Source organism: Ranitomeya variabilis, chromosome 7, assembly GCF_051348905.1.
Source record: "Ranitomeya variabilis isolate aRanVar5 chromosome 7, aRanVar5.hap1, whole genome shotgun sequence".
In the NCBI taxonomy this organism is placed as follows: Eukaryota; Metazoa; Chordata; class Amphibia; order Anura; family Dendrobatidae; genus Ranitomeya; species Ranitomeya variabilis.
The window spans coordinates 243637406-243656127 of record NC_135238.1 but is presented as its reverse complement, the minus strand read 5'-3'; the positions used below and the strand labels follow the sequence as shown (position 1 = coordinate 243656127).

Below are 18722 nucleotides of genomic sequence, written 5' to 3'. Positions count from 1 at the left end.
ATGGCAGAGACACACCGCAAGATGGCAGAGACACACCGCAAGATGGCAGAGACACACCTCAAGATGGCAGAGACACACCGCAAGATGGCAGAGAAACACCGCAAGATGGCAGAGAAACACCGCAAGATGGCGGAGAAACACCGCAAGATGGCGGAGAAACACCGCAAGATGGCAGAGAAACACCGCAAGATGGCAGAGACACACCTCAAGATGGCAGAGACACCGCAAGATGGCAGAGAAACACCGCAAGATGGCGTAGACACACCTCAAGATGGCAGAGAAACACCGCAAGATGGCAGAGAAACACCGCAAGATGGCGTAGACACACCGCAAGATGGCAGAGACACCGCAAGATGGCAGACACACCGCAAGATGGCAGAGACACACCGCAAGATGGCGTAGACACACCGCAAGATGGCGGAGACACCGCAAGATGGCGGAGAAACACCGCAAGATGGCAGAGAAACACCGCAAGATGGCAGAGACACCGCAAGATGGCAGAGACACCGCAAGATGGCAGAGAAACACCGCAAGATGGCGTAGACACACCTCAAGATGGCAGAGAAACACCGCAAGATGGCAGAGAAACACCGCAAGATGGCGGAGAAACACCGCAAGATGGCAGAGACACCGCAAGATGGCAGAGAAACACCGCAAGATGGCGTAGACACACCGCAAGATGGCAGAGAAACACCGCAAGATGGCAGAGAAACACCGCAAGATGGCGGAGACACACCGCAAGATGGCAGAGAAACACCGCAAGATGGCAGAGAAACACCGCAAGATGGCGGAGACACACCGCAAGATGGCGGAGAAACACCGCAAGATGGCAGACACACCTCAAGATGGCAGAGACACACCGCAAGATGGCAGAGACACCGCAAGATGGCAGAGACACACCTCAAGATGGCAGAGACACACCGCAAGATGGCAGAGACACACCGCAAGATGGCAGAGACACACCGCAAGATGGCAGAGAAACACCGCAAGATGGCAGAGACACACCTCAAGATGGCAGACACACCGCAAGATGGCAGAGAAACACCGCAAGATGGCAGAGACACCGCAAGATGGCAGACACACCGCAAGATGGCAGAGAAACACCGCAAGATGGCAGAGACACCGCAAGATGGCGGAGAAACACCGCAAGATGGCGGAGACACACCGCAAGATGGCAGAGAAACACCGCAAGATGGCAGAGACACACCGCAAGATGGCGGAGACACACCGCAAGATGGCAGAGACACACCTCAAGATGGCAGAGACACACCGCAAGATGGCAGAGAAACACCGCAAGATGGCGGAGACACACCGCAAGATGGCAGACACACCGCAAGATGGCAGAGAAACACCGCAAGATGGCAGAGAAACACCGCAAGATGGCAGAGACACACCGCAAGATGGCAGAGACACACCTCAAGATGGCAGAGAAACACCGCAAGATGGCAGAGAAACACCGCAAGATGGCAGAGAAACACCGCAAGATGGCAGAGACACACCGCAAGATGGCAGAGACACACCGCAAGATGGCAGAGAAACACCGCAAGATGGCGGAGACACACCGCAAGATGGCAGACACACCGCAAGATGGCAGAGAAACACCGCAAGATGGCAGAGAAACACCGCAAGATGGCAGAGACACACCGCAAGATGGCAGAGACACACCTCAAGATGGCAGAGACACACCGCAAGATGGCAGAGAAACACCGCAAGATGGCAGAGAAACACCGCAAGATGGCAGAGACACACCGCAAGATGGCAGAGACACACCGCAAGATGGCAGAGAAACACCGCAAGATGGCGGAGACACACCGCAAGATGGCAGACACACCGCAAGATGGCAGAGAAACACCGCAAGATGGCAGAGAAACACCGCAAGATGGCAGAGACACACCGCAAGATGGCAGAGACACACCTCAAGATGGCAGAGAAACACCGCAAGATGGCAGAGACACACCGCAAGATGGCAGACACACCGCAAGATGGCAGAGAAACACCGCAAGATGGCAGAGACACACCTCAAGATGGCAGACACACCGCAAGATGGCGGAGAAACACCGCAAGATGGCAGAGACACACCTCAAGATGGCAGAGAAACACCGCAAGATGGCAGAGAAACACCGCAAGATGGCGGAGAAACACCGCAAGATGGCAGAGACACACCTCAAGATGGCAGACACACCGCAAGATGGCAGAGAAACACCGCAAGATGGCAGAGACACACCGCAAGATGGCGGAGACACACCGCAAGATGGCAGAGAAACACCGCAAGATGGCGGAGACACACCGCAAGATGGCAGAGAAACACCGCAAGATGGCAGAGACACACCGCAAGATGGCAGAGACACCGCAAGATGGCGGAGAAACACCGCAAGATGGCAGAGACACCGCAAGATGGCAGAGAAACACCGCAAGATGGCAGAGAAACACCGCAAGATGGCAGAGACACCGCAAGATGGCAGAGACACCGCAAGATGGCGGAGACACCGCAAGATGGCAGAGAAACACCGCAAGATGGCAGAGAAACACCGCAAGATGGCAGAGACACCGCAAGATGGCAGAGAAACACCGCAAGATGGCAGAGAAACACCGCAAGATGGCAGAGACACCGCAAGATGGCAGAGACACCGCAAGATGGCAGAGAAACACCGCAAGATGGCAGAGAAACACCGCAAGATGGCAGAGAAACACCGCAAGATGGCAGAGACACACCGCAAGATGGCAGAGACACCGCAAGATGGCGGAGAAACACCGCAAGATGGCAGAGATATGTCGGAAGATGGCGTAGAAATTCCTAGCGGACAAATGCCGCAAGATGGCAAAGACACGCCGCAAAATGGTGGAGACGCTGAAAGATAGTGGAGAAACGCAGCAAGATGGCGGAGAGATGGCGGAAGATGCCGGTGTCCAGCAGAAAATACAGGACAAAGTAATGAGACGTCACAAGTCCGCAAACTGCTGTCAGCACAAGCGGCAGCGCGACCCCAACACCGCTGAGGAGACTCACACAGTGCGGCACCAGGCGGACACCCCTCAGCGCTCCGTGGTACCGCCCAACTTCCGGTGTCTCCATAGCAACGCGTCCAAACAGCGCTACAGCGAGAGACGGACACCGGAGAATGTGACGGAGCCGAGCAGGTGACTACAGCCCCCCACACAGAGAGCCCCCACACAGAGAGCCCCCACACACACAGAGAGCCCCCCACACAGAGAGCCCCCCACACAGAGAGCCCCCACACACACAGAGAGCCCCCCACACAGAGAGCCCCCCACACAGAGAGCCCCCCACACACAGAGAGCCCCCCACACACAGAGAGCCCCCCACACAGAGAGCCCCCCACACAGAGAGCCGCCACACAGAGAGCCCCCCACACAGAGAGCCCCCCACACAGAGAGCCCCCCACACACAGGGAGCCCCCCACACAGAGAGCCCCCACACACAGAGAGCCCCCCACACACAGGGAGCCCCCCACACAGAGAGCCCCCCACACAGAGAGCCCCCCACACACAGGGAGCCCCCCACACAGAGAGCCCCCCACACAGAGAGCCCCCCACACACACAGAGAGCCCCCCACACAGAGAGCCCCCACACAGAGAGCCCCCACACACACAGAGAGCCCCCCACACAGAGAGCCCCCCACACAGAGAGCCCCCCACACAGAGAGCCCCCCACACAGAGAGCCCCCACACAGAGAGCCCCCCACACAGAGAGCCCCCCACACAGAGAGCCCCCCACACAGAGAGCCCCCACACACACAGAGAGCCCCCCACACAGAGAGCCCCCACACAGAGAGCCCCCCACACAGAGAGCCCCCCACACAGAGAGCCCCCACACACAGAGAGCCCCCCACACACAGGGAGCCCCCCACACAGAGAGCCCCCACACACAGAGAGCCCCCCACACAGAGAGCCCCCACACAGAGAGCCCCCCACACACACAGAGAGCCCTAGACACAGGGAGCCCCCACACAGAGAGCCCCCCACACACACAGAGAGCCCCCGACACAGGGAGCCCCCCACACAGAGAGCCCCCCACACACAGGGAGCCCCCCACACAGAGAGCCCCCACACAGCCCCGAATTCCAGCCCCCACCTGCCCATATACACAGCCCCCCGATTACAGCCCCCACCTGCCCATATACACAGCCCCCTGATTTACAGCCCCCACCTCCCCATATACACAGCCCCCTGATTTACAGCCCCCACCTGCCCATATACGCAGCCCCCTGATTTACAGCCCCCACCTCCCCATATACACAGCCCCCTGATTTACAGCCCCCCACCTGCCCATATACACAGCCCCCTGATTTACAGCCCCCACCTGCCCATATACACAGCCCCCTGATTTACAGCCCCCACCTGCCCATATACACAGCCCCCCGATTACAGCCCCCACCTGCCCATATACACAGCCCCCTGATCTACAGCCCCCACCTGCCCATATACACAGCCCCCTGATTTACAGCCCCCCACCTGCCCATATACACAGCCCCCTGATTACAGCCCCCACCTCCCCATATACACAGCCCCCCACCTGCCCATATACACAGCCCCCCGATTACAGCCCCCCGATTACAGCCCCCACCTGCCCATATACACAGCCCCCCGATTACAGCCCCCACCTGCCCATATACACAGCCCCCTGATTTACAGCCCCCACCTGCCCATATACACAGCCCCCTGATTTACAGCCCCCACCTGCCCATATACACAGCCCCCTGATTTACAGCCCCCACCTGCCCATATACACAGCCCCCTGATTACAGCCCCCACCTGCCCATATACACAGCCCCCTGATTTACAGCCCCCACCTCCCCATATACACAGCCCCCTGATTTACAGCCCCCACCTGCCCATATACACAGCCCCCTGATTACAGCCCCCACCTGCCCATGTACACAGCCCCCTGATTTACAGCCCCCACCTCCCCATATACACAGCCCCCTGATTTACAGCCCCCACCTCCCCATATACACAGCCCCCTGATTTACAGCCCCCACCTCCCCATATACACAGCCCCCTGATTTACAGCCCCACCTGCCCATATACACAGCCCCCTGATTTACAGCCCCCACATGCCCATATACACAGCCCCCTGATTTACAGCCCCCACCTGCCCATATACACAGCCCCCTGATTTACAGCCCCCACCTGCCCATATACACAGCCCCCTGATTACAGCCCCCACCTGCCCATATACACAGCCCCCTGATTTACAGCCCCCACCTGCCCATATACACAGCCCCCTGATTACAGCCCCCACCTGCCCATGTACACAGCCCCCTGATTTACAGCCCCCACCTCCCCATATACACAGCCCCCTGATTTACAGCCCCCACCTGCCCATATACACAGCCCCCCGATTACAGCCCCCACCTGCCCATATACACAGCCCCCTTATTTACAACCCCCCCACCTGCCCATATACACAGCCCCCTGATTTACAGCCCCCCACCTGCCCATATACACAGCCCCCTGATTACAGCCCCCACCTCCCCATATACACAGCCCCCCACCTGCCCATATACACAGCCCCCCGATTACAGCCCCCCGATTACAGCCCCCACCTGCCCATATACACAGCCCCCCGATTACAGCCCGCACCTGCCCATATACACAGCCCCCTGATTTACAGCCCCCACCTGCCCATATACACAGCCCCCCGATTACAGCCCCCACCTGCCCATATACACAGCCCCCTGATTTACAGCCCCCACCTGCCCATATACACAGCTCCCTGATTTACAGCCCCCCACCTGCCCATATACACAGCCCCCTGATTACAGCCCCCACCTGCCCATATACACAGCCCCCTGATTTACAGCCCCCACCTGCCCATATACACAGCCCCCTGATTTACAGCCCCCACCTGCCCATATACACAGCCCCCCGATTACAGCCCCCACCTGCCCATATACACAGCCCCCCGATTACAGCCCCCACCTGCCCATATACACAGCCCCCTGATTTACAGCCCCACCTGCCCATATACACAGCCCCCTGATTTACAGCCCCCACCTGCCCATATACACAGCCCCCTGATTTACAGCCCCCACCTGCCCATATACACAGCCCCCTGATTTACAGCCCCCACCTGCCCATATACACAGCCCCCTGATTACAGCCCCCACCTGCCCATATACACAGCCCCCTGATTTACAGCCCCCATTTGCCCATATACACAGCTCCCTGATTTACAGCCCCCACCTGCCCATATACACAGCCCCCTGATTACAGCCCCCACCTGCCCATGTACACAGCCCCCTGATTTACAGCCCCCACCTCCCCATATACACAGCCCCCTGATTTACAGCCCCCACCTGCCCATATACACAGCCCCCCGATTACAGCCCCCACCTGCCCATATACACAGCCCCCTTATTTACAGCCCCCCCACCTGCCCATATACACAGCCCCCTGATTTACAGCCCCCCACCTGCCCATATACACAGCCCCCTGATTACAGCCCCCACCTCCCCATATACACAGCCCCCTGATTACAGCCCCCACCTCCCCATATACACAGCCCCCCCACCTGCCCATATACACAGCCCCCTGATTACAGCCCCCCGATTACAGCCCCCACCTGCCCATATACACAGCCCCACGATTACAGCCCCCACCTCCCCATATACACAGCCCCCCCACCTGCCCATATACACAGCCCCCCGATTACAGCCCCCCGATTACAGCCCCCACCTGCCCATATACACAGCCCCACGATTACAGCCCCCACCTGCCCATATACACAGCCCCCTGATTTACAGCCCCCACCTGCCCATATACACAGCTCCCTGATTTACAGCCCCCCACCTGCCCATATACACAGCCCCCTGATTACAGCCCCCACCTGCCCATATACACAGCCCCCTGATTTACAGCCCCCACCTGCCCATATACACAGCCCCCTGATTTACAGCCCCCACCTGCCCATATACACAGCCCCCCGATTACAGCCCCCACCTGCCCATATACACAGCCCCCCGATTACAGTCCCCCGATTACAGCCCCCACCTGCCCATATACACAGCCCCCTGATTACAGCCCCCACCTGCCCATATACACAGCCCCCTGATTACAGCCCCCACCTGCCCATATACGCAGCCCCCCGATTACAGCCCCCACCTGCCCATATACACAGCCCCCCGATCACAGCCCCTACCTGCCCATATACACAGCCCCCTGATTTACAGCCCCCACCTGCCCATATACACAGCCCCCCGATTACAGCCCCCACCTGCCCATATACACAGCCCCCTGATTTACAGCCCCACCTGCCCATATACACAGCCCCCCGATTTCAGCCCCCACCTGCCCATATACACAGCCCCCCGATTACAGTCCCCCGATTACAGCCCCCACCTGCCCATATACACAGCCCCCTGATTACAGCCCCCACCTGCCCATATACACAGCCCCCTGATTACAGCCCCCACCTGCCCATATACGCAGCCCCCCGATTACAGCCCCCACCTGCCCATATACACAGCCCCCCGATTACAGCCCCTACCTGCCCATATACACAGCCCCCTGATTTACAGCCCCCACCTGCCCATATACACAGCCCCCCGATTACAGCCCCCACCTGCCCATATACACAGCCCCCTGATTACAGCCCCCACCTGCCCATATACGCAGCCCCCCGATTACAGCCCCCACCTGCCCTTATACGCAGCCCCCTGATTTACAGCCCCCACCTGCCCATATACACAGCCCCCTGATTTACAGCCCCCACCTGCCCATATACACAGCCCCCCACCTGCCCATATACACAGCCCCCTGATTTACAGCCCCCACCTGCCCATATACACAGCCCCCTGATTACAGCCCCCACCTTCCCATATACACAGCCCCCTGATTTACAGCCCCCACCTGCCCATATACACAGCCCCCCACCTGCCCATATACACAGCCCCCTGATTTACAGCCCCCACCTGCCCATATACACAGCCCCCCACCTGCCCATATACACAGCCCCCTGATTTACAGCCCCCTGATTACAGCCCCCACCTGCCCATATACACAGCCCCCCGATTACAGCCCCCACCTGCCCATATACACAGCCCCCTGATTTACAGCCCCCACCTGCCCATATACACAGCCCCCTGATTTACAGCCCCCACCTGCCCATATACACAGCCCCCTGATTTACAGCCCCCACCTGCCCATATACACAGCCCCCTGATTTACAGCCCCCACCTGCCCATATACACAGCCCCCCGATTACAGCCCCCACCTGCCCATATACACAGCCCCCTGATTTACAGCCCCCATTTGCCCATATACACAGCTCCCTGATTTACAGCCCCCACCTGCCCATATACACAGCCCCCCGATTACAGCCCCCACCTGCCCATATACACAGCCCCCTGATTTACAGCCCCACCTGCCCATATACACAGCCCCCCGATTTACAGCCCCCACCTGCCCATATACACAGCCCCCTGATTACAGCCCCACCTGCCCATATACACAGCCCCCTGATTTACAGCCCCCACCTGCCCATATACACAGCCCCCCGATTACAGCCCCCACCTGCCCATATACACAGCCCCCTGATTTACAGCCCCCCCACCTGCCCATATACACAGCCCCCTGATTTACAGCCCCCCACCTGCCCATATACACAGCCCCCTGATTTACAGCCCCCCACCTGCCCATATACACAGCCCCCTGATTACAGCCCCCACCTCCCCATATACACAGCCCCCCCACCTGCCCATATACACAGCCCCCCGATTACAGCCCCCCGATTACAGCCCCCACCTGCCCATATACACAGCCCCCCGATTACAGCCCCCACCTGCCCATATACACAGCCCCCTGATTTACAGCCCCCACCTGCCCATATACACAGCTCCCTGATTTACAGCCCCCCACCTGCCCATATACACAGCCCCCTGATTTACAGCCCCCATTTGCCCATATACGCAGCCCCCTGATTACAGCCCCCACCTGCCCATGTACACAGCCCCCTGATTTACAGCCCCCACCTCCCCATATACACAGCCCCCTGATTTACAGCCCCCACCTGCCCATGTACACAGCCCCCTGATTACAGCCCCCACCTCCCCATATACACAGCCCCCCGATTACAGCCCCCACCTGCCCATATACACAGCCCCCCGATTACAGCCCCCACCTGCCCATATACACAGCCCCCTGATTACAGCCCCCACCTGCCCATATACACAGCCCCCTGATTTGCAGCCCCCACCTGCCCATATACACAGCCCCCCGATTACAGCCCCCACCTGCCCATATACACAGCCCCCTTATTTACAGCCCCCCCACCTGCCCATATACACAGCCCCCTGATTTACAGCCCCCCACCTGCCCATATACACAGCCCCCTGATTTACAGCCCCCCACCTGCCCATATACACAGCCCCCTGATTACAGCCCCCACCTCCCCATATACACAGCCCCCCACCTGCCCATATACACAGCCCCCCGATTACAGCCCCCTGATTACAGCCCCCACCTGCCCATATACACAGCCCCCCGATTACAGCCCCCACCTGCCCATATACACAGCCCCCTGATTTACAGCCCCACCTGCCCATATACACAGCTCCCTGATTTACAGCCCCCACCTGCCCATATACACAGCCCCCCGATTACAGCCCCCACCTGCCCATATACACAGCCCCCCGATTACAGCCCCCACCTGCCCATATACACAGCCCCCTGATTACAGCCCCCACCTGCCCATATACACAGCCCCCTGATTACAGCCCCCACCTGCCCATATACACAGCCCCCCGATTACAGCCCCCACCTGCCCATATACACAGCCCCCCGATTACAGCCCCCACCTGCCCATATACACAGCCCCCTGATTACAGCCCCCACCTGCCCATATACACAGCCCCCTGATTTACAGCCCCCACCTGCCCATATACACAGCCCCCTGATTACAGCCCCCCAGCTGCCCATATACACAGCCCCCACCTCCCCATATACACAGCCCCCACCTGCCCATATACACAGCCCCCCCCCGATTACAGCCCCCACCTGCCCATATACACAGCCCCCTGATTTACAGCCCCCCAGCTGCCCATATACACAGCCCCCCAGCTGCCCATATACACAGCCCCCACCTGCCCATATACACAGCCCCCCAGCTGCCCATATACACAGCCCCCCACCTGCCCATATACACAGCCCCCACCTGCCCATATACACAGCCCCCCAGCTGCCCATATACACAGCCCCCACCTGCCCATATACACAGCCCCCCAGCTGCCCATATACACAGCCCCCCACCTGCCCATATACACAGCCCCCACCTGCCCATATACACAGCCCCCCAGCTGCCCATATACACAGCCCCCACCTGCCCATATACACAGCCCCCACCTGCCCATATACACAGCCCCCACCTGCCCATATACACAGCCCCCCACCTGCCCATATACACAGCCCCCACCTGCCCATATACACAGCCCCCCAGCTGCCCATATACACAGCCCCCACCTGCCCATATACACAGCCCCCCAGCTGCCCATATACACAGCCCCCAGTCTTGCGGTGGCTGCGCTGGGTTATTAGGTGCGGCCGCTGCTGCCGTCTGTGGAGCGCAGGAGACTCCTCTGATCGCATGTGATACATTGTATTGAGGTTATCTCTGTGGTGGAGGCTCCTCGCGGCTCATGTACCTGCTGCAGTCTGGAGAGATGCGCCCCATGTCCGTCTCCTCGGTGATCCGCAGGCGTCTGTGCACACATAGCGGCCATGGGATCTATAGAAATCCCCCCCTGTCCGGGACCCTCCGGACGCTGCACATATACTTGAGCCCTAATTTGATTGTCACTTTGTGCTGTTTTCTGTGACTTCTTTAGGTCTCGCTGTTTCCTGTGCTCATCGTCTCTGACATCATGGCGGTCGCTCCACCGCTGATGAAACCCTCCTCATCGTCAGTCTATGTGGACAGCCTGATGGAAAATCCCTTGAACCGAGCGGTTCCCAACCACCTCCTGGAGTCCAGTAAGGGCCCCGCCGTGGTGACCCCAGGGGCCCCGCCTTTGCGATCCTCACCCATAATGTTATGAGCGCATAGCGCCTGCCCAGCAGTGACGTTGTGTAAAGCGGCCTCTTCAGTCTACGCATTGTGGGGGTCTCCGCCTGTATCCAGCCCCCATGTTTTATCCCGCAGCTCTGCTCCATAAGGGCACTGCTGTGGGTAGTCACTGGTCGCCTAAACTTCATTTCTAGCCTCAGGCAGTTCTGTCCCTTATGCTTTACACTGCAGCTCTGCTTGTTCAGGTCATCTGCTGTGTACGTGCACAAGCTCGGCACATGGACAGATTACTAACCCCCAGTAAGTAAAGCGCGATGTGGGCAGTCAAGGCTCGTTCACACCTGGGTGTTTCAGTGCAGGTGTGCGGCGGTCTGCACACATCACTGATTGTCTGCAGCATGCATGGTTCTCGTCGGTCACAGGCCCAAGTAGGGGATATAATAGCTCCACAATATGGCCGAGCACAAGGAGACAATCAGTATCACCGTCGGCCGGGCCCCAAGCTCCCGATCCCCCAGGATCCCCATCCGGACCCTCCCTCCATTTTTACCCCCATTGTCATCTTCTTGCCCTGACTTTGGTTGTTTCTGTGTTCCAGGAGTTTACATGAAGCTCGGCAGTAATGTCTTGTTTGCGGCAGAACCTGCAGTTCTCCATTTTGGGGGGTTTGAGATCGGGAAGACCCTCCATCAAGTGCTGGTGAGTCTGGGCTGGCGTGTGGAGTTCTGGGGGCGGCTATGGAACCTTTCTCACTGATTGCTCCTGGGTTTCAGGGGGACATTACTTGTAGCTTGTGTCATTTTATTTCTTCATATTCTTGCACTTGGCCACATGACGCACGGTTTCATGCAGTGTCTTCAGTGTCTCCTCTGCTGGTGCTTGTAGTTCTGCTGGTGACGTTGCTAGAACAATAATATCTATCTGCAAGGTTTTCATACACAGAAACTGGTGAATATCTCCGCGGACGTCTCCAATGTGCACATCATTCCCCCCCAGAGCAAGCACTTCACTATCAACTACAAGAAAGCAGTGAGTGCAGCGGGGAGAGGGGGGAGGCGGGAAGAGAGGTGTGAACAGAGGGGAGAGGGGTGTGTGCGGTGGGGAGAGGGGTGTGTGCGGTGGGGAGAGGGGTGTGTGCGGTGGGGAGAGGGGTGTGTGCGGTGGGGAGAGGGGTGTGAACAGAGGGGAGAGGGGTGTGTGCAGTGGGGAGAGGGGTGTGAACAGAGGGGAGTGAGGGATGTGTGTGCGGCAGGGAGAGTGGTGTGTGAGCGGTGGGGAGAGTGGTGTGTGAGCGGTGGGGAGAGTGGTGTGTGAGCGGTGGGGAGAGTGGTGTATGAACAGAGGGGAGAGGGGGCTGTTCGGTGGGGAGAGGGGTATGTGAGCAGTGGGTAGGGGGATGTGTGTGCGGTGGGGAGAGGGGTGTGTGGGCGTAATGGGAGAGAGGTGTGTGGGCAGGATGGGAGAGGTGTGTGTGCAGCAGAGAGAGGGGGATGTGTGTGGGGGGGGAGGGGGGGCGTGTGAACAGAGGGGTGTGAACAGAGGGGTGTGTGCAGCAGAGAGGGGATGTGTGGGGCGTGGAGAGGGGCGTTTGAGCGGCGTGGAAAGGGGATGTGTGGGGCGTGGAGAGGGGCGTTTGAGCAGAGTGGAGAGGGGATGTGTGTGGGGCGTGGAGAGGGGCGTTTGAGCGGCGTGGAGAGGGGATGTGTGGGGCGTGGAGAGGGGCGTTTGAGCGGTGTGGAGAGGGGATGTGTGGGGCGTGGAGAGGGGCGTTTGAGCTGCGTGGAGAGTGGCGTTTGAGCTGCGTGGAGTGGGGATGTGTGGGGCGTGGAGAGGGGCGTTTGAGCGGAGTGGAGAGGGGATGTGTGTGGGGCGTGGAGAGGGGCGTTTGAGCGGCGTGGAGAGGGGATGTGTGGGGCGTGGAGAGGGGCGTTTGAGCGGTGTGGAGAGGGGATGTGTGGGGCGTGGAGAGGGGCGTTTGAGCTGCGTGGAGAGTGGCGTTTGAGCTGCGTGGAGTGGGGATGTGTGGGGCGTGGAGAGGGGCGTTTGAGCGGAGTGGAGAGGGGATGTGTGTGGGGCGTGGAGAGGGGCTTTTGAGTGGAGTGGAGAGGGGATGTGTGTGGGGCGTGGAGAGGGGCGTTTGAGCGGAGTGGAGAGGGGATGTGTGTGGGGCGTGGAGAGGGGCGTTTGAGCGGAGTGGAGAGGGGATGTGTGTGGGGCGTGGAGAGGGGCGTTTGAGCCGTGTGGAGAGGGGATGTGTGTGGGGCGTGGAGAGGGGCGTTTGAGCCGTGTGGAGAGGGGGGTGTGAGTGTGGCGGGGAGAGGGACGTACCTCCTGCTATGTATGCGCTGGTGCAGGGAGTGTGAGCTACGACTAATCTTTAGATAATCCTCGATTCTTAGAGTCACCGTTGTGTTAATTTTTATTTCGTAAATCTATAGTACAACTTTGTTGCTGGTCGGACAGAGGAATCCACTTCTTTCCCCTCCAGTGTTTGATTCTTCATCCTTAGAAATGATCATTTGACAAGTAAAATCTGTATTCCGTGAAGACCGTTCACACTGTGTTTTTTTGCCCGTGGGGCGTTGTGGAGGAAAAAAGAAGAGTAAAAGCACAAGAAGCGTGTAAAGTAAAGGAATAAAGCACGCAGCCATAAATCCAGGATGACGGATAGCCAAGCCGATGTACTGGTGCATGACACAATATAGGCACAGGACAACACTAATATCACACCTGCGTCCAAAGGAGATAGGGCCGGTATATAGTGGACATAATAGACAGGAGACACCATGAGATGAGCATCGAAGAGCTGGTGTATGTATGTATGTATGTTGTAACGTTGTTCTTACTGCGTGTCTTGGGGGACACTCGCTTGGCAGCAGATTATTTCCACATCAGCATAAACCGCATCCTCAGGAACTTGGTAATATGCAGCAGCCTGGACACCGTCTGTACATATTCAGCTTTACAGTGGAAACACAGTCCCTCACTGACCCCGGTCAGCAGAACACGGATTACAGTCCGTTACCTGTTGGCGTCCATCACACAGGTTCCCGGGTCCCTCTTCTCCTCAGAGGTGTCCCACAGACATCTCTCACTGACCCCGGTCAGTATCACTCACGGTTATCACGCCGGAGGTATCTCACAAGCCTCCTTGCTCTAGCTCAGACTAGCCAGCACTGCTACATGTGCCAAACACACCTCCATTACATAGGTGTAACCACACCCAGGTACCTATCACATGGCAGTCAGGTGATCGTGACATCACCGCAGGTCCTCAAACACACAATCATATACAGGCTTCATCTTGGGAATTCAGACACATCCCTTTGGGTGGGTTTGTAGGTGACTGGACCCACCCATCTCTCCAATCACCTGGAAGCCTTCCCAATGTAAAATATATCCGTCAGCAGTAGATCTGCTGAGCAAAACATATCCAGGCTTCCATCACAGGGCCACCCACCTCTGCGATACATGCCGCCCATTAATCACATGACCAGTCGCTATGCCACATATTTCGCCCCCTGTGCCTAAAGCCGTGGGTCTTGGCACTTACTACTACACGACCAGAGATCCTTCTCGGTCGTCTCTGCCAGTCAAACCGTCTGTCAAAGTCAGGCCCTGCTACTGAACCCTTTCAGAGGCATTCTTCATCCATCTCTGTCACATCCTTTGATAGAGATGACCCCTTGTCAGACCACCCGCATCCCCTGCGGTCAGTATGTAGGTATAATTCCCTTGCACCCATACGTCCTATCTGGTCTGACTCTGTCATTTCGTCCGCTACAGGGTCTCCCGATTTGGTCACTCAGCCCTGAGCTAACTGAGGCATCACTGCTTCTACCTCTTCCATCAGGCCATCTTCTGTTATCTTTCTGCTGGCCATTTCTCTCATGGTCTTTATTGCCCGAAGAGCAGTTCTTCCATTTGTCTCTATGTTCTCCAGTCTTTAGCGAACCTTTTCGCCTCTCTATACCGTGAGTTGGAGATGGCGGCCATCTTCTTTCCATTTCCTGCAGCTCTCTGTTGATCTGTTCCCTCTCACGTCTTAGCTGCTCCATTTCTTTTAGGTACGCCACGCGATACCCTAGGAGCATCCGGATATTCCCAAGACTCTCCACGGATCCGACAACAAGGAATGGAACCATCCCATCTTCACCCACGACCTAGGCCTCGTCATCAGCTGGAATCCTCAGACTCTTCACACCGGATCTATTTACAATCTCCTGCATCACTCGCCCAAGCCTTCCGATGACTTTCCCCACCAACTTTCCGGGTACCAGAATGATGTCTTCCACCAATCCAAGCCGATTTTGAGCTTTTCTCGCCAGCTCCACATGTCGAGCGGCTTCCTCCTTCTTCAACATGATCATCTGTTTTGTGCTGAGGCATTGTAGATGCATCTCTCTCAGGACAGCCACCCGCTTCACTGTGACTTCCCTAGTCGACAGTATGACCAGTTGATGAGTCTCAGGCGCCCAGTGCACTCTACACGATTCAACCGCCTTTTTAAATGCCTCATGCACCTCCTCACTGGCACACGCTTCTCGCATGTCTTCGGGTACGTCTATTACACACTTGAAAGCGGTGGGAGTTTCACCATCTTGAACCTCCTCGTCCTTAGCGTCAGCGCAGTTTTTCAAGACCTCCCCAGTATGGGGCTGCACCATCCCCTGGTTTCCTTAGAGACCTCTCGACCACCTGAAACAGTTCCACTAGACCCACTAGTTCGTCCACATTTCAGGGATCTCCCTGGGCAACAAAGGTCTGCACCGGCCTAGGAAGTGAGTGCACAAATCTGTCCATGACAACCCGCTCGACCATCTGGGCTGGAGTGGAGAATTCTGGCTGCAGCCATTTTTGCACCAGATGCAGGAGGTCAAACATCTGGGACCGAGGAGGTTTATCCCCATAATACACCCAGTGGTGAACCCTTTGCGCTCTTACTGACAGTCACTCCCGCACGTGCCAACATTTTCATTTTTAAGTTGGCATACTCTTGCGCGTCCTGTAAAGCCAGATCATAATAGGCCGTCTGGGGCTCACCAGTCAAATAGGGGGCCCAGCACCTCTGCCCACTGCTCTTGTGGTAGCTTCTCACACTCCGCCACCCGCTCGAACACAGTCAAAAACGCCTCCACATCATCACCCGGGGTCATTTTCTGCATTGCTTGCCTTACCGTCTTCCAGACGTACATGTCGTCACCTGCAGTTGGGGTAGGGGCTGCCAGCCTTTCACGATCCGTCTCTGCAAGCAGGTCAGTCTGCTTCTGGTGCTGCTTGCGCTGCTGCTGCATCTGCTGTATAAGCAGCTTTCTTGTCTCTTGCTGCGCCATCTGCTGCTGCTGTAATTCTTGTTGGTGCTGCAATTGCTGTTGCTGCTGTGCTTGTAGTAGATGTTTTAGCAGGTCCTCCATCTTGCCTGACGTCACACGCTGGCTTGTGGCCATCCCACATGTTCACTGGAAACTCTTCAGGCACTTCTAACACCACCTGTGGTAGAGCGGCTCACTCGGCTGCACACGGAGGTAGACACGGGTACACTGCGGCTTTTAGAACTTCCTTTGGTTTATTATAGGCAGCAGAAACCAACGGGGGGTAGTTGTCATGTCGAACACTGTTCAGACCAGGTCGTCTGACAGCGGTAATTCCGCGTTTGACCACTGTTTGCTCATTGGCGTCGGCTAGTTTTCATCTGGCTGCTCCGGGGTTAATTTATCTGATCCTCGGATTGGAAGCTGGGCCATTCCCATTTCCTTTAAATGGTTCTCCTGATCTTTGGGCGTCGCCGATTATAGCTTCTGTCTTATCCGTAGTTATCTCGGTCCGGAGTGGAGAACTGTTGTTGGAGAATCGTTGCTGGTGGTGTATTTTCCTTGTCTTATTTACTCCTTCCTATATTTGTATTTATTTTGCCCTGCACCGTTATAGTGTATTCCTGAGTGACTGCGGCATGGTGTATATTTTCCTTTATCCTTGTTTGTTATAACTGTGGGTATTGGTCTATTGCATTCACTGGGTGGTGGGCGGTGGTGTTCAGTCTAGGGCTAAATCAGGAGTCAGGGTGAGGGTGGAGGCCTGAACTTGCACACCATTAGTGTAAACTTCAGGTAGAGGGTCAGACAGGGTTTCCATAGTCTGAGGGAAATTGCAGGGGCCCGGGTTATTAGCTCTCGCCCTCCTTGTATCCCCGTGACAGTAGTAAAGAAAATACAGCCCTCTGGGCAAAATAGGAAAACAAAACAAAATGGTGGCAGAACAAACAGTCCTTCTGTGAGTGGGGTTCCGCTCGCTCACGGCTGGCAGAACACACACGGTTCAGGTTCACTAGTCCATGCAGCACTCTCTTGCAGTGCTCCTTCTCCAGGCGAACACACTGAACATTGAAAGTTCTTTCCTTCAGCCATTTAAGCCCAGACTATGTGACTCCTCCATTATGTGACCGATCACATGACTGACCTCACCAAGGTCCTGTCAGCACACAGTGGTGCCGACTCTGTAGGTGGAGATATGGGGGGACACTCTCCCACCCGCTCTATGAATGTCCCTCTAAAAACCAGCCCATAACATAACCCTCGCAACACTTACTGTGCTGGAGGAAATACAACTCTCGATTTTATAACACTGATGCCATTAGGTGTAGTGAAACATATCTCCCCTCTATTACATTACCAGTGACTCTGTCACACCGTGTAGTCACCTGCTGATGACTCTGTGACTCTTCCAGCCCCTGTATCTCTGTAGTCACCTGCTGATGACTCTGTGACTCTTCCAGTCTCTGTATTATTATTATTATTTATTTATATAGCACCATTAATTCCATGGTGCTGTACATGAGAAAGGGGTTACATACAGGGTTATAGATATTGTTTACAGTAAACAAATTTACGATGACAGACTGGTACAGAGGGGCGAGGACCCTGTCCTTGTGGACTTACATTCTACGGGATAATGGGGAAGAGACAGAAGGTCAGGGGTGCGGAAGCTCTGGTGGTGGAGAGGCGCTAGCTCGGGCAGTGGTGAGGCGGCAGCTCGAGTGGTGGCGAGGCGGCAGAATGGTTATTGCAGGCTGTAGGTTTTCCTGAAGAGATGGGTTTTCAGGTTCCATCTGAAGGATCCGAGGGTAGTGGATAATCGGACGTGTTGAGGCATGGAATTCCAGAGGATGGGGGATATTCGGGAGAAATCTTGGAGGCGATTGTGTGAGGAACGAATAAGTGTGGAGGAGAGTAGGAGGTCTTGGGAGGATTGAAGATTACGTGAGAGAAGATATTGGGAGATTAGTTCAGAGATATAGGAAGGGGACAGGTTGTGGATGGCTTTGTAGATCAGTGTTAGTAGTTTGAACTGGATTCGTTGGGGAATTGGGAGCCAGTGGAGGGATTTGCAGAGGGGAGAAGCAGGGGAGTAGCGAGGAGAGAGGTGGATTAGCCGGGCAGCAGAGTTGAGGACAGACTGGAGTGGTGCAAAAGAGTTAGCGGTGAGGCCACAGAGGAGGGTGTTCAAGTAATCGAGGTGGGAGATGATGAGGGCATGCACAAGAGTTTTGGTAGATTGTGGGCTGAGGAAGGAACGGATTCTGGCAATATTTTTGAGTTGGAGGCGACAGGAGGTGGCAAGAGTTTGGACGTGCGGTTTGAAGGACAAGGCAGAATCGAGAGTTACCCCGAGGCAGCGGATTTCAGGTGCGGGAGAGAGCGTG

The 18722-nt window shown here is 56.6% G+C and overlaps 1 protein-coding gene across 2 annotated transcripts in view; it reads left to right on the top strand.

Moving 5' to 3' along the window:
• The first annotated feature begins 2976 nt into the window (after positions 1-2976).
• The window catches only part of CFAP221 (cilia and flagella associated protein 221), a 327923-nt gene continuing 312177 nt past the window's right edge, over positions 2977-18722 (top strand). For both annotated transcript variants that reach the window (XM_077273404.1, XM_077273403.1), the window contains exons 1-4: positions 2977-3138; positions 10845-10989; positions 11622-11722; positions 11966-12052. In XM_077273404.1, coding sequence (XP_077129519.1) covers positions 10881-10989; positions 11622-11722; positions 11966-12052 — 297 coding nt within the window. In that variant the 5' untranslated portion in view covers positions 2977-3138; positions 10845-10880. The remainder of the gene's footprint in view (positions 3139-10844; positions 10990-11621; positions 11723-11965; positions 12053-18722) is intronic.